Genomic DNA, 14,447 nt, shown 5'->3' with positions numbered 1-14,447 from the left:
TTATTAATGGAGAATTTTTATTTTTATTTTATTTTATTAATGTTAAAGCCATAGACTGAAATGGTCAGGATTTTAATGAATTGAAAGAGATATTTCGATGATTGGTGAGTCGCAAATATATCAACCTAAAGTAAAAGATATGCTCAACTTTTAGAGTTTTGGAAGGAAAGGATCTGTTTGCAAACATTAGATTTTTGTATATATTCTGATCATTTTTTCACTATTAATAGACATTTATTGTGAAAAATTCCTGCAGTATACATTAACCAAGATATTTTCCATCGTTTCCACTCCTTTTTCCTGTCCTTCTAACATAGAAATTCCATGTAAAAAGGACGAAGCCTGTTTTTCAGTAATCAAAGCAACGATCCTGCTGCACACTTACTCAGCATTTTGAAACTGTGTACTAATTCAAACTTTATCGATCTGTATTTAAAAGTAGCTATGCCTAACAGTACCATCAAGTCTTTGAGAGACTTTGACTGTATATTTAATCAAATAAAACAACAAACGTAATGAATGTTGCAAATTAAATTTTGATCCTTCCACGATTAGCAACTGTATACATTGTATACAACTGTATACATATAAAACTATTACTTTATATAGAGAAATGTAAAAAACCACCTGATTTAACAGTTAGATGACGTTTTTCAATAATTGTTTACATTGATTCTTCGCATATCTATCAACAAATATATTGATAGATATGATATATATATATATATATATATATATATATAGATTAAAGGTATTGAAAATATATTGACTGATTTTATTTTCATATACAGTTCCCAATTGGGGTAAACCTAAATCAATATTCTATTTGCAAGTGTAATGAATTAAAATTGAAAATTTAAATACAGACCTATACATGAATTAAAAAAAGGATTTACATCATTTACATTAGTGTTACTGTTTATAAAATCATACAGGGCATGTTTGTAATCAAGTTTATGTTTAAGCCTCACTTTTTCAGTATGCGCAATTTCGTCGAAATGTACACATACAAAATAAATTGTACCGATCTTTCATAATATGTCTTCAAACTAAAAAATTCTTTAAAACTAATTTATATGCGAATACTGAAATGATAAATCGTTAGCTTGAAACGAAACTTATTAAACGACAGTTGCAATAGTTGATGATGACATTTTCTGTTGGCAAAATGCTATCTATAAAAATAATCACGTCCGTATGGATTCTTTATCGAGACCTGCCACGATATAACGTCGGAGTTTAAAGTGTCAAATAAAGGAGAGTGCAAAAAGCAATAATGAAAATGCACCGGGACGTCTTCACGCCCTCTCCGGAAGTCGGTGGGTCGCGGCGGTGCCCGAGACATTTTCCCCGGTATTACCTTCGTTATTTACCGCGTCATTCCACGGGAAAAATGTGTCGAAGCAGCGGGAGAAGAACCTCCAATTGTCGATAGATTCCTTCCACTTGCCATCGGACCCGATCGAAAACCATTACCGTATTCGGCGAATGCGGATCTGCCTCCGGAACCCTTCCCGACCCGTGAAAGATTCAAAACTCTTTAGGATCCACGTGTGATTAATGAACTTCGACGCTCTGTAATGATGTCTCTATTGACATAAACGTTTCTGCTATTCTATTATAGATCGGTGATAATATTTCAACTAAAAATAATAAAAAATAACCCCGGATATTTTTTCATACCTTGAACTATATATTATCTCTTGAGAAAACATTATTCTGTTACCGAACCATTACATACAGAGTTCCATTAAAAACCACCAGAACACCGTTAAGTATATTAATCCTGTTTCTCTTATAATAGTTGTTCAGGATATCTGAGAGATAAATTAGTAAAATTGTTTATGTTTATAAAATTATTACATATTTTCTTAACTAGTTTAACTTCGACCATCTTAATTAAAATTAAAGCTTACTAATATTACACTAACATTTCAGAGTGGTATGTAAAATTGACTTCACACTGATTAACATACCTGACTTGCTAAAGTCGAATGGTTGATTTCAAAACATATTAAGAGGCTAACTAAAAATTTTCTAAATTAAAAAAAAAACTTAAGATAATGATTAACTATTGAAGGAAATGCAATCAACATTTATTTTATACAGGATAAATTATAACAAACTCTTCTTATAACTTTCAATGAGCTGGCATATCAAGTGCATTAGCACCAATTACTAGAAAAAATTATAAAACTCATCTAAAGTCTAGAAAAACTCACTAGAGGTCTAAACAACTACTAAAATAACGAAATATGTGTAAGGAATAATTTAGTTTGACGTCATAGTGATCCAACTTCATCCAAAAGTCATCCAATTTCATTATCATCATATTGTTTTCTTCGCAAATTTTTGTTCAAAATAATATATTTTATTTTAAAGTTAGATATTGAATAATATTTTAAAAGTTCATAGTCTCTATGATTCATATAATAGTCGATATTACATGTTCAACTACAAAATCTTCCCTCAATGTGAAATAATATCACTCAGAAGTTAACTAATTAAATTATCAAAGTTATTATAATTTTGATATAAAATGTTTACACTAAACAAGAAATAAATCATCATTTAAAAATCACAAAGAAACAAAAATATCAGAAAAAAATGTCGCACGTATTATTTTAATATCTTCTGAGGAAACCATTGCAACAATCAAGTCAACCAATCACGTTAGAGTCCCCTAATTTATCCTCTAAACCTAAAAATAAAATCAATATTATTTATTTCATACCCATTAAAGTACGACTGACCCCAAAAAGGTGTGAGCTTGAAAATCTTGCCGTTTTTCACTGCCCATATCAAGTGATATCCATGAAATCCACAATTTCAAAGATACGTTTTTCTATTTTAAGCTCATCAATTAAAGGGTCTCCAGTTATAAGAAAACGTGTTTGATTTATACATTTTTAATAACAATTTAGTAGTGTTTAAACATTTCATAAAATCTGATCGTTCACATTTTAATACTAGGCCAAAGTTTGAAGATAATAAACAATTAAGGACTCTGGTTTGTTTATATTAACTAATGGATCTAGTCAGTTTCACCTTAAAATTAATTATATATTAATAGCTACATACAATGTGTTGTATTTGTAACATGTTTTACCTACCAAATATTATTTTTTTGCTCAAATACTAATTGTTCCTGGCTATTTTTATTTCTTTTACTTTGCTTAGTATCATTTAGAAATTAGTTTTCTCTATTACAATAAAATAGACTTAAAAACTTTAACAATCAGTTCTAGTTTAGTTAGCCCGAGATAAGAATAAAACACGCTAACATTTTAATATAACAGCAAAACAAAAATAATAGAAAATACTTCAGTGATACTAAGGAATTTCCATCTAACCATTCTTCAACAGTCCATATCTAAGGCGAGGGCCCTTAAACAATCCACTTTATGTTGAAAAGGGCTAGAGAGAACTTTCCAACTATAATTATGTAACAGAGTTTCGACTCTTTATAAAGCCATCAAAATGAGCGTTCCCTTTCTCAATCTATCGCATTTAAATATTTCAATTTTATCATTGATTGACTTGAGCGCTTTATTTAGTCGGGATTCATCGTATCCGTTCAGGAATTAAATTAAACTTTAATTCGTTCTACAATAACGCAGAAATTCTGATATTATAGTGGAAACTTTATTTACCGATTTCTTGATAACAATGTTACGAGGGTTAGGTTATAATTGTGGAGAAAAAAGCGATTTATCTAAGTAGTTTCATCATTTTGGTGTTCACTTTTTCTTAACGATATAGTTTACCACTATTTCTTTCCACAGATATTGTGTCTTCTTTCAAATTAAATATTGAAATAAGATATAGTTTAAAATAAGTTAGAATAGTATCTAGAATAAGATTTAGATTATAAGTTGTACAGTATTATATAAAATCATATAATAATACTTATTGTCCACGGGCAGATTGTTGACGTTCTAAGAGATTAATAAAAGAAAATTAGACAACCTAAAGCTTTAAATACATTTAGCATTATTTTAACGGTTTGTTTACAGTTGAGGCCTTTAAAGTAATCCAGTCTTCTTTTTGAGGGCCCATCATGGGCGTGATGAATTGTGGTCCACTCGTCAGGCGTCTGATCCGACGAAAACATCTTCCATCACATTTCACATTCGAGAAGTCCGTAAATTCCAAGAAAAAAAACAAAACTAATATTATTGGAAGGAATCTCCCTTCTTGGAGAGTGACTTTACAAATTGCTTCATCAATACCAACTTTATGTGCAGGGGTGGTAAAAGAGCATGGTTCAAATGTATGTATATTTCTTAAGGACGTTATGTTCACCAACATTCACTAGATCCCTCGGCAGCCAACAATTCTTGTCAAATGATGTTCTCGGTCTAAACTATCCCATAGACACCAAAGGGATGGGAATTTAGTGAACACTGCATGTTATCCGAGCAACATACACAAAATATAAAAATCGCCGCATACCGACGAAATTCGCTGATATTTAAAAATGAAGAGAATAAAAATTGTCGAGCAATAAGTCTCCTATTAATTTCCGTGAAAATAATATGATAAATAAAAAGATGTGACCTCAGAGACCTGTAGGAAATAATCCTTAGAAAACAAACAGGATTTGACTGAATCGCGGTTGTTTATATGAGATTGTCGCACTCTGTCAGTTTTTAGACGGAACGTATTGGATGTGGAAAGCGTGCGATTGTGGTTCTTATTGATTTTCGCTCTGCCTTCCGCTGTAAATACTAGTCCTCACTTTCGTCTATAATTGCTTCATCGATACCAACTTTATGTGCTGGGGTAGTAAAAGAGCATGGTTCAAATGTATGTATATTTCTTAAGGACGTTATGTTCACCAACATTCACGAGATCCCTCGGTAGCCAACAATTCTTGTCAAATGATGTTCTCGGTATAAACTATCCCATAGACTCCAAAGGGATGGAAATTTAGTAAACACTGTATGTTATCCGAGCAACATACACAAAATATTAAAATCGCCGCATACCGACTGTAGTCTTCGTATTTGAATTTGTGAAGAACCATTTCCAAATTGTTATAAGTTTCTTAGAATTGCACCGAAATAAACTAAAATCCTTTAAGGCTTTTTTATATATCATAAAAATATCGCAGTGGAATTTAGACCGTATTATTTACGTTTTCAGATAACATAGAATACACAGAAATCTGTTGAAAATACACAAACAGTTTTTTTGTTATAGACCTGCTTTATTAACTTAGTTAAACATTATAATGAATGTTTAATATGGAAGAATAAAATTAAGCTTAATGTTATTCGTATAAATCCAGCATGGACATCCCGAAGTAACTTTCCTGGCTATATTTTTATCCAGCGTTATATTTTAAAGCCGGCTAATGGGTGGATGCTGCCTCGTAAGTTGATTCGTACAGAAAATACACGAGCTCTGAAAATGGTTACCCTAGCAGAAGTTTGTTTGTTTTCGAATTAGAGGGCCAAACTACAAAAACAAAGTTTTATAAAATATATCCCGCAGGTAATTGTATTTGAGGTTTAATGGAAAGATAATGTTCCCAGCCACTTTGAAAAAAAAAACGTATTTAATATGATTTACTTTATAAGAACAACAAGTCTTCCACGGTCTCCCGTCTCATAATATAACCGGATTTGGAGTGACTCCAAACTTGCTTAGTCCGTTATTGTATCAGTTGTGAGTTTGTTGTGCTTTTTATGTTTTTGATTTGGCTTGGGATAAGTATTTTAGGGTTTTGAAGCGAAATTATTCATATACATTTCACAAACTTTTCAATAACACATGTACCGTTTTGATCGCTGTCATTACAAAATCTCTAAAATCACTGGGATGTGATGGCAAGTCATTCTCTTAAAATCATATTATTTCGTTGTTTTAACCCAGATATTTTCACAAGCAACTTCCTAACTAATTTTTGAAACATTCTCTCAAATCAATAAAAATATGTGTGGTCTAAGGTTGTTGTAATGAAAGGCTACGATTCCGTTTTGATCAAATATGGTTTGGTCAAATTTAAGTACCTCATGATGAATCCCAACAAACACTTCCTGTGTTATATTGTCGTAGATGTAGAAGAATTTCATCGAATTTTTCAACGTTTAGTTGGCTAGGGCAACGCTTAAAAGGCAAACCTGGATGTATAATGATTGCTCGAGGTAATCTAAATATATACACGTAATGAAAACCTCTGCTCCCCACTACACAATATAACATTATAGATAATTTAACTAAAAAATCTCTACATATAGTATACAGTTCTATATAGAAAATGAATGTTTTATGTAAGTTATGCTGTTAAATTATTAAGAATATTTATATTTAAAAAAGATTAGTACCAATAATTGTGTAAACGCTACAGATTCTCGCTATTAGAAGGTATGAACAACCACAAAAGAACCTTTTCTTATTTTCACATAAACCTATTAATTTATATACAACAATTTGAAGCGAATTTTTATGCAAATATGATAAAAATAAATTATTCTAATGGGTCACAGACAATCATTGAACAATTGTATTTTCTTTGAATTTGCCTATACAATGATGATTTTAACATCAAATACAGATAACGGTTGAACTTTATTGTTATTACTAAAGAACTGTTAGTAATTGGTCGGATTCTGGAAACAAAATATATCATTGCATTAGAAGTAATTGTAAAATGTATTAAGATTTGTCTGTAAATTTTATTGATATTAACTTCTAAACTACTTCAGGTTTCATTATTTAATGTATCTCGTAACAAAGCAGTAAGCAAACATTGTAGACAACAAATACATTAATTTGTTCAACAAGAATTAAAATGAATGTTCTAAAGAATATTAGCAAATATAAAATAGTTTATTTAAAAGTTTACATAAAGAAATTATTATTTTATCAAATAAGCCTGTGTTTTATTTAATTTATTGTTTTTTAAAATATATATTTTAATTTTTTTATTATTTAATTAATATATTGTTACTAGTCGTTTCCGTCTAACCTACAATTTGTTTTTATGATAAATTAAATCTAGGTATACAACTAGGAGGACCAATCGGCCCTAACTCAGTCTGTGGTGAAATAATGTTTATACATGTGACTGCTGAATTTTTTAATATATGCACCTGTATACACAACACTACACAATATCAGCGGGTTTGATTCTTTTGAGTCTGTGTCCTGTTCTGGTGGTATCCAATAGTTGTAATATTTCAATATTCGTGTGAGAATGGAGTCTTTGCTCATGCCCCTTTGCAATTCTCTTGATTTCTTGACTGACTGTGGGTATCTGAAGGTCTCGATGTAGGTAATCAGTCCTATAGTATTTGGATGCACCCACAATACCTCTCAGGACTTTGTTATGAAAAATTTGTATTTTATTTATGTTACTCTTTGCAGAACATCCCCATAATTGAACTCCGTATTTCCATATAGGTTTCAGTATTTGCTTATATAATAGCAATTTATTATGTACTGATAATTGTGATTTTCTTCCAATTAGCGAGTACATTTTCCTATATTTCCAGTTCTTTTCTTTTCTTCTTTGTATGTTCTTTCCAGCGAAATTTTGCATCAAGGTTCATTCCGATATATTTAGCGTTGTTGCTATATGGAATAATATGTTATTTAATGTTATAGGTGCTTTTGTACGGTCTCTTTATAGGTAAACTGCACATGTACAGATTTAATTCTAGTAATTCTAATTTTCCAAGCTTGTGTCCAATTATTTATATCGTCACTATATATTTTAGGTGATAATTATGTTTAAAAGATAAAAATTATATTAATACGTACATGCAGTAATGAAAATATGTAGATAAAACTAAACTTGCCTAGAAGGGACACATGAGACAAAGAGAAGAAATTATGTACTATTAAAAGTAATTTGATAAATATTTTGAACCGGCTATAAATATTGAGATGATCAACGATTATTGCAATAAAATATGTACCTGCCGGCTTGGTGGCGCAGTGGTAAAGGCAGTAGGACGGTCCTCCTACAGTTGTGATAGCCGCGGGTTAGGACCGTGGTTAGGAGCCCACGTTAAACTGTAGGTCAAGTCCAGATAAATCCATAGTTAGTAAAAGGAGACTTTAATATAAATTAGAAAAAAAGATATGTACGTATATGACAATTTATTCGTTGAACCTAGTCAATTATATTAGTTATTGAATTTATAAACCTAAATTTTAGAAGTCAATTAAATAAACTTAATGATTATATATAAATTTAATATAATTTATGCATAGTAATCTAAAAATAGTTTAAAAACTGCCTAATTGTTTTAATTAATGTACAAATATGTATTATGCAAAAATAAATAAAATTACATATTATATTTGATGCTCTGAAGATGAGTAGTGTAGTACTTTAAATTTATTAATACTTAATATTACATATATATTTCTGGGATTATCTTGAAATATTGTCAAAACAATTTTTAGTATTTTTATATAATTTAAAATTATCTATTTACTCTGTTATGAGAAAAACATGATTACCTTAATAGGTTGTGGTCGAAATTCGACCACAGGGCGATTTATGATCGCTGGCCGAAAACTACTACCATTACATTACCATCGACCGATTTTCATACTGGATTTATATTATTGGTAAATTCTCCATTTTGTCCATTACGAAATCGACGATAAGCCATTTATCTAATATGGTTCTGGTCGGCCTCCATTTTCGCTATATTGAAATATTAATGTCGACGCTTTTGTCCATGCGAATTTATCGAATTTTAATAATGATCCAGATTGAATTCGGCACGCAAACGCCCTTATTGCAAAAGCTTTCGCTTGACGGTATATAACGAATACGCCCCACATTTAACGCCATTTATATTGTTTTTTTATTTTCGGATTTTGAAATAGCTGCGAATAAATGAAGTATTATAATAATGAGCCCGAGGGCTTCCACTGTTCGAAATTAAATTATTTTTTGTTCGCAGTTTAAACAAGTTAGCTCGTTTGATCTGTAGTTTATTATGAATATTTTATAATATTAATATTAGATTTTTCAATAAGTTCGCGTAGAAATTCCGGGAATTCGTCAATATTTATTATCAGTACAACGAAACCATCAATTTATGAATCCCCTTACTATGGTGCTTTTCAGAATGGCATGTAAAAAATTCATCTACAGCAATTACTATCTTCCAATCTGGTCAACAATTTTATAAAAAATGGCTAGTGTCTAGGTATGCCAGAAAGAGCTTTTTACAATAATAATCTTATTTTATTGTAATTTTGGTCTGGAGATAACTCTCAAAGAATAATCCATTTACATGCCAAATAAAATAAATTCACTTCCCGCTCAAAATCTATAGTCCGTTCAATAAAACAGTGACCCCTTGTCATCTGAATTGATGATTGATTCCACGAAAACTAATTTCACGAAGTGGTGATTTGGCATGGCTAGCCAAATCTCCGGATTTAACAGCATCAGACTTTATCTTATCAGGTTTTTTAAAACCAAAAGTTTATGTGAATAAATCCCAAACGATTCAACATCTTAAAAACAATGCTAACGTCACGAAAATCACGACATTTCAGAAATTCAGCCTCAGAGAGTGCAGGATGTCATAAAAAATGAGTTAAAAAGTGCCGAAAGTTGCATAGTGAATCGCGGTCACCATTTCGCCCATATAATTTTTTAGTCATAACGTATAAAGAAATGTAAAGACCAAACAAACCTTTCATGAAAACCAAACTTAATTATCTTTTCTTTGAGCAAAGTTATAGGCAATCAAAATAGCGGCGGGACTTTTGCCCCACGTTGTACTTACCAAATTGTTTTTTTCTGGTCTCAATAGACCTAAATATGTGTCATTTATACCTGTTTTTCTTTTGTTACAGTTTCGACGTTCGAGGTAGAACCTTCAGCGATGCCAAACTGTGGTCGTCCCCGACAGTGTTCGGATCCCGAGCCCGTTTCCGCCCACTGACGAATCCCGCCACCCTGGAGATCAACAAGATCCAGCAATCGGACGAGGGAATCTATAGATGTCGCGTGGACTTCAAGAACTCGCCCACCCGCAACAGCAAAGTTAACTTCACTGTGATCGGTAAGTTTCTCGTCTCGTCTCGCGATAGGAGGACAAGCTCGTGCCTCAGAATTCATAAAAAGTAATACATTTTAAAGCAAGCAACCGGACCCCCTCCCCGCCCCGTCACGTCGCTCTTCCGCCTAACGTTTCCATTTCGACGGTCAAAGAATCCGGCTCAATCTTAAAATTAAAGAAGTTTGGTATTTTTCTTCGCCGAGGCCGTCCAGAAAGTTACGGACGTAATAGAGTGCGTTCTTGCTACTTGGCAACGGACGAAGTTTATTTTCGTCACTTGTAATGAGTTCGTTTTAATAAATATTTGTTATTTTAGCTCGGATCTGACTGGAAGTTTAATATCATTTTAAAATCTTTATTTATTTTATATTAAAATGTTTTTGCTGTGAATTGACTGTGACTTTTCTGAAAGGTAACTTAATGTAATTTACTAAAGATATTATCCGTTCAATAAAACAATGAACTCACATCATCTGAAGGGATGACCCTGAGTATTTGTGCATTTTGACTGTCACATACACCAAAATCCTTTAAATAGTGAGATTAAACAAAGTATTGTTGTCGAATATAATTTATTTTAACATTATAGAACCTTTAATGCATATATTATTGAAGGACTTAAAACTACAATTAAGTACGCATTATTAACGGCTTGAAAGTTAGGGTCGTGTTGTATTTCATATCACTGTATTTTTTCTTAGTTTTTTCTGTTACTAACTATATACATCTTTCATGATTTTTAGTTAGTATTCTTCCTCTCCTCATACATTTTAACTAAATGCTCATGTGTATTCGGAACCATTATACATATACGTATATATTTACGTATATTTACGTATTTACGTATATACGTGCGTATATATTTTTCATACTCGCAATTACTAGAATATTCATAATATACACACCTTTAGTTGTGTCTACTCTCATCTTCTTGTCTCAGAAATTGTCAGCACTGAGTCATAACCTCATATTCAAATAGTCTCATTCAAGTGAATAGCCAAGCTGTTAATTTCTAATCGATCTAACATTTGCTCACTATTCGATCAATTGTCGATTTCTTCTTTACTCTGATAATTTTAAGCCCTTTACTAAAGTGTTTATATATGTTTATGTTTGTCGCCTTTACTCAAGAAACCATTTTTTCTTATTAACTCTATTGAGATGTTCCATCCTTCTATTACAGTACTTATGTAATACAGTGTTACCATGTATTAGCAGCGGCAAAAAAAGCACAAAATCAAATCTAGAGCTGGGAGACCAAGGAATATACAAGTTTCCCTGACAAACTGTGATAAGATCTGCACTGGAAAGGACAAATTATGTCTTTGTGAATGTCCTCACTTTTAATTTACGAAGGAGCGTTAACAATGATGCAAGGAATTTCAAAATCGGTTTAAATAGTAATAATTTATTGTGAAATGTTAGTCGGGTTTGTCGTTCAAGTAACGACCCCATTTATTTGAGCTCCATACGAAGATCTGCTCGTATATTTGTTAACATTTTTAGAATATTCATTCCATTTTGAGCTCGGCATCCAATGTCATGCCCAAGTATTTGCTATGTTCGCATATAGAATTACTCTAGCACCAAATATCACTTGCAGGTAACTTATTTTTGTGTGCGTGAAATTCACGCATGTAGATTTCATAGCATTATATTTTATTCGTGATTTCTTGATCCACTAAGTAATGCTATTACGAGACATTTTTATTATATCGGCCTTGAGGAATATCGAATTTTACTTCTTGGAATAGTGGTATATGAAATACCCAGAAAATGTTATACCATCTATTGAACACGTGATGGGTGCCGGCAGCGATGTTCAGTAAACGATAACGAACGTATGGCAATGCAACTTTGGGGTACTTTGATTCAATCTATCACGAACCATCGTTCAGATGTGCCACCATCGACTGATCAGGAACCTCTTCAGGTCAAACCCGCCGCGTTCCCTTTTCATCTCTTTGTATTTTCCTAATATTTTATAACATCAATAAAAATCGGCAACTTTGCTTGATTTCATTTTACCTTCATTCAACGAGCCATATAATTCCCAAAGTGGTGACCCCGAGGTGATTTTTTGTAAAGTGGGGCATGGACTCGTAAATGGAGGTTTCGTGAAATATGGTCTAAGGTCTCGAATTTGCATACAGTTTTTCCAATTATTTTTTCCTTCAACATATATATTCCTACAAGAAATAACTAGTTCCTCATTAAATATAATTTTAGTGGTGGAGCTAAGAACTCTTTTAATATCAATTTTCTCATCACTTTTGGATACGGCGAAGTAAATAGTACATCATCAGAATATATAGCCCTTGTTACAACTTCATATCTAAAAATTTCCCAATTATAAAGTACAATATTGGTCCTAAGACACTAGCTGGTGGTACACCCGCAAATATGAACATTCACCATCCGATGTTATTCTGAATTAGCTATTAGAATAAGCGAATGTAGCTAAGTAACTTGTTTGACAACATATATTCGAGGCCTTCATAACACATTTTATCAAAGACTTGGGCAACGCCAAGAAATATAACTTAACACATTTAATTTTTTTTCTTCAATTACACGTATTACAATGTTCTTGACCAACTGTCGAGTGTTTCTTTTTAAATCCAAATTGGTGATACAAAAGGAGTTGTTGTCGATACGGTATTTAGCAATCACAATAATATAACTTGATCTGATAATTATTTCTACGACATTTCTGGTCATTTGGCGTCAGAAATAAGGACGACCAAGTTGGCAGTAAACTGGCATGCGGCCTCTTTTCCTGAAACAAAAACTTTATTAAAAGGCTTCCCGTCGAGTTTGCCGGCAAATTTTTATTACTTATTCGCTATTCGAGAGGGAGAAAGAGTGATGCTGAGGCGCGTCTTTTTGATATCGAAACGGAAGCCCGTAATGATCTAGCTGCTTCTCCCTCGCCCACTGCGGCCCTTTTTGCATTTAATAAAGAAGTTTTTCTTTGTAAAGTTTTCAATGTTTTGTTTCGTTTCATTCGACGAAGTCGACCTTTCCCGACAGTTATTTAGAGCTAATATAATTCGCGGCCTTTTCACACAAAAAATAGGAAGACGCTCTGAATATTTGCCAACAAAAAGGAACAACTTTGACCAATTTACGTTTCCGGACATTTATAACCGACAATATAAAGCTTAAAGATAAAGTATCAGTCGGTTTTCGATATTTTATATCTCTTTGTAATAATTCTAGCCTTTGTTTGTTATATCCTTGAAGCATTTTTTCTGTGTTTAGCGAATAGCTGATTTAACACAACTAAATTAAACGAATAAGGAAAAATTATAAATAAATATGAGTTGACAGTTTTTTGAGATACTGTTTGAAGATTATTATAGCAAGAGTTAATATATAATAACCTTATAATTCTGACTAGGCATGCCGAAAAAATATTAATATCGAAATATCGAGTTCTGTTTTGACGATTTTCTGACGACAATTCTTCTGTTGTTCATAATTCCTTCACAAATATTTTCGTCGCATGTTTCCTTGGTGTTTTTTTCGATATAATGGGATTATATCAATGGGTAATGTTTCGGAAGTTCCAATTCTTGTTCTCCGATAATTCTAATATCATGTACATTCCGGCAAGATTGCCTCATATTTTTAGAAGACGCAACCAAATTATATTAAAATGTTGTATAAAAAGAGATTACCCGAATAGCACAACAAAATCCACTTAACTAATTTAAAATTGTCTGATTTGATTTGCTATATCGTCGTTAATCGTCAACAATAAAATCTTCAACTGTTACGGATTGTATATCAGCAATTGTCATTTTGCAATACAATTAACACTACACTATACTACCCTACACAAGACCAGATGGTTTGATTCTTTTGAGTCTGTGTCCTGTTCTGGTGGTATTCAAAAGCTATACTACTTCAATATTCTCATGAGAATGGAGTCTTTCCTCATGCCCCCTTGCAATTCCCTTGATTTCTTGACTGACTGTGGGTATCTGAATGATGTAGGTAATCAGTCTTATAGGATTTGGGTGCGCCCACAATACCTCTCAGGACTTTGTTCTAAAAAATTTGTATTTTGTTTATGTTACTCTTTGTAGAACATCCCCATAATTGAACCCCGTATGTCCATATAGCTTTCAGTATTTGCTTATATAATAGCAATTTATTATGTATTGATAATTCTAATATTCTTCGAATTAGCCAGTACATTTTCCTATATTTCAATGGAATAAGTTGACAGACAAAAAAGCAAAGTCATTTTGAAATATTTTTGGTCATAAACCAATAATTTTCGATCAATGAATGAATGTCTTTATCTAAACATTATCGTTCTATTTTAATTTTAACATACCAAATTTCTGACGATGATTAAATGTCATATTTTCTTCGCTAGATCCTTTTATGCCG

The 14,447-nt window shown here is 32.0% G+C and overlaps 1 protein-coding gene across 4 annotated transcripts in view; it reads left to right on the top strand.

Annotated features, from left to right (window-relative positions):
- The window catches only part of side-IV (sidestep IV), a 573,009-nt gene that overhangs the window by 398,095 nt on the left and 160,467 nt on the right, over positions 1–14,447 (top strand). For all 4 annotated transcript variants that reach the window (XM_076404299.1, XM_076404300.1, XM_076404298.1 and 1 more), the window contains one exon: positions 9,838–10,046. In XM_076404299.1, the coding sequence (XP_076260414.1) occupies positions 9,838–10,046 (209 nt within the window). The remainder of the gene's footprint in view (positions 1–9,837; positions 10,047–14,447) is intronic.

This window comes from Rhynchophorus ferrugineus, unplaced genomic scaffold (assembly GCF_030347505.1).
Source record: "Rhynchophorus ferrugineus isolate W39M unplaced genomic scaffold, kcgeb_rfMv2 rfM4, whole genome shotgun sequence".
NCBI lineage: Eukaryota > Metazoa > Arthropoda > Insecta > Coleoptera > Curculionidae > Rhynchophorus > Rhynchophorus ferrugineus.
The sequence above is the reverse complement of the archived record's forward strand: the minus strand, read 5'-3'. Positions and strand labels throughout refer to the sequence as shown.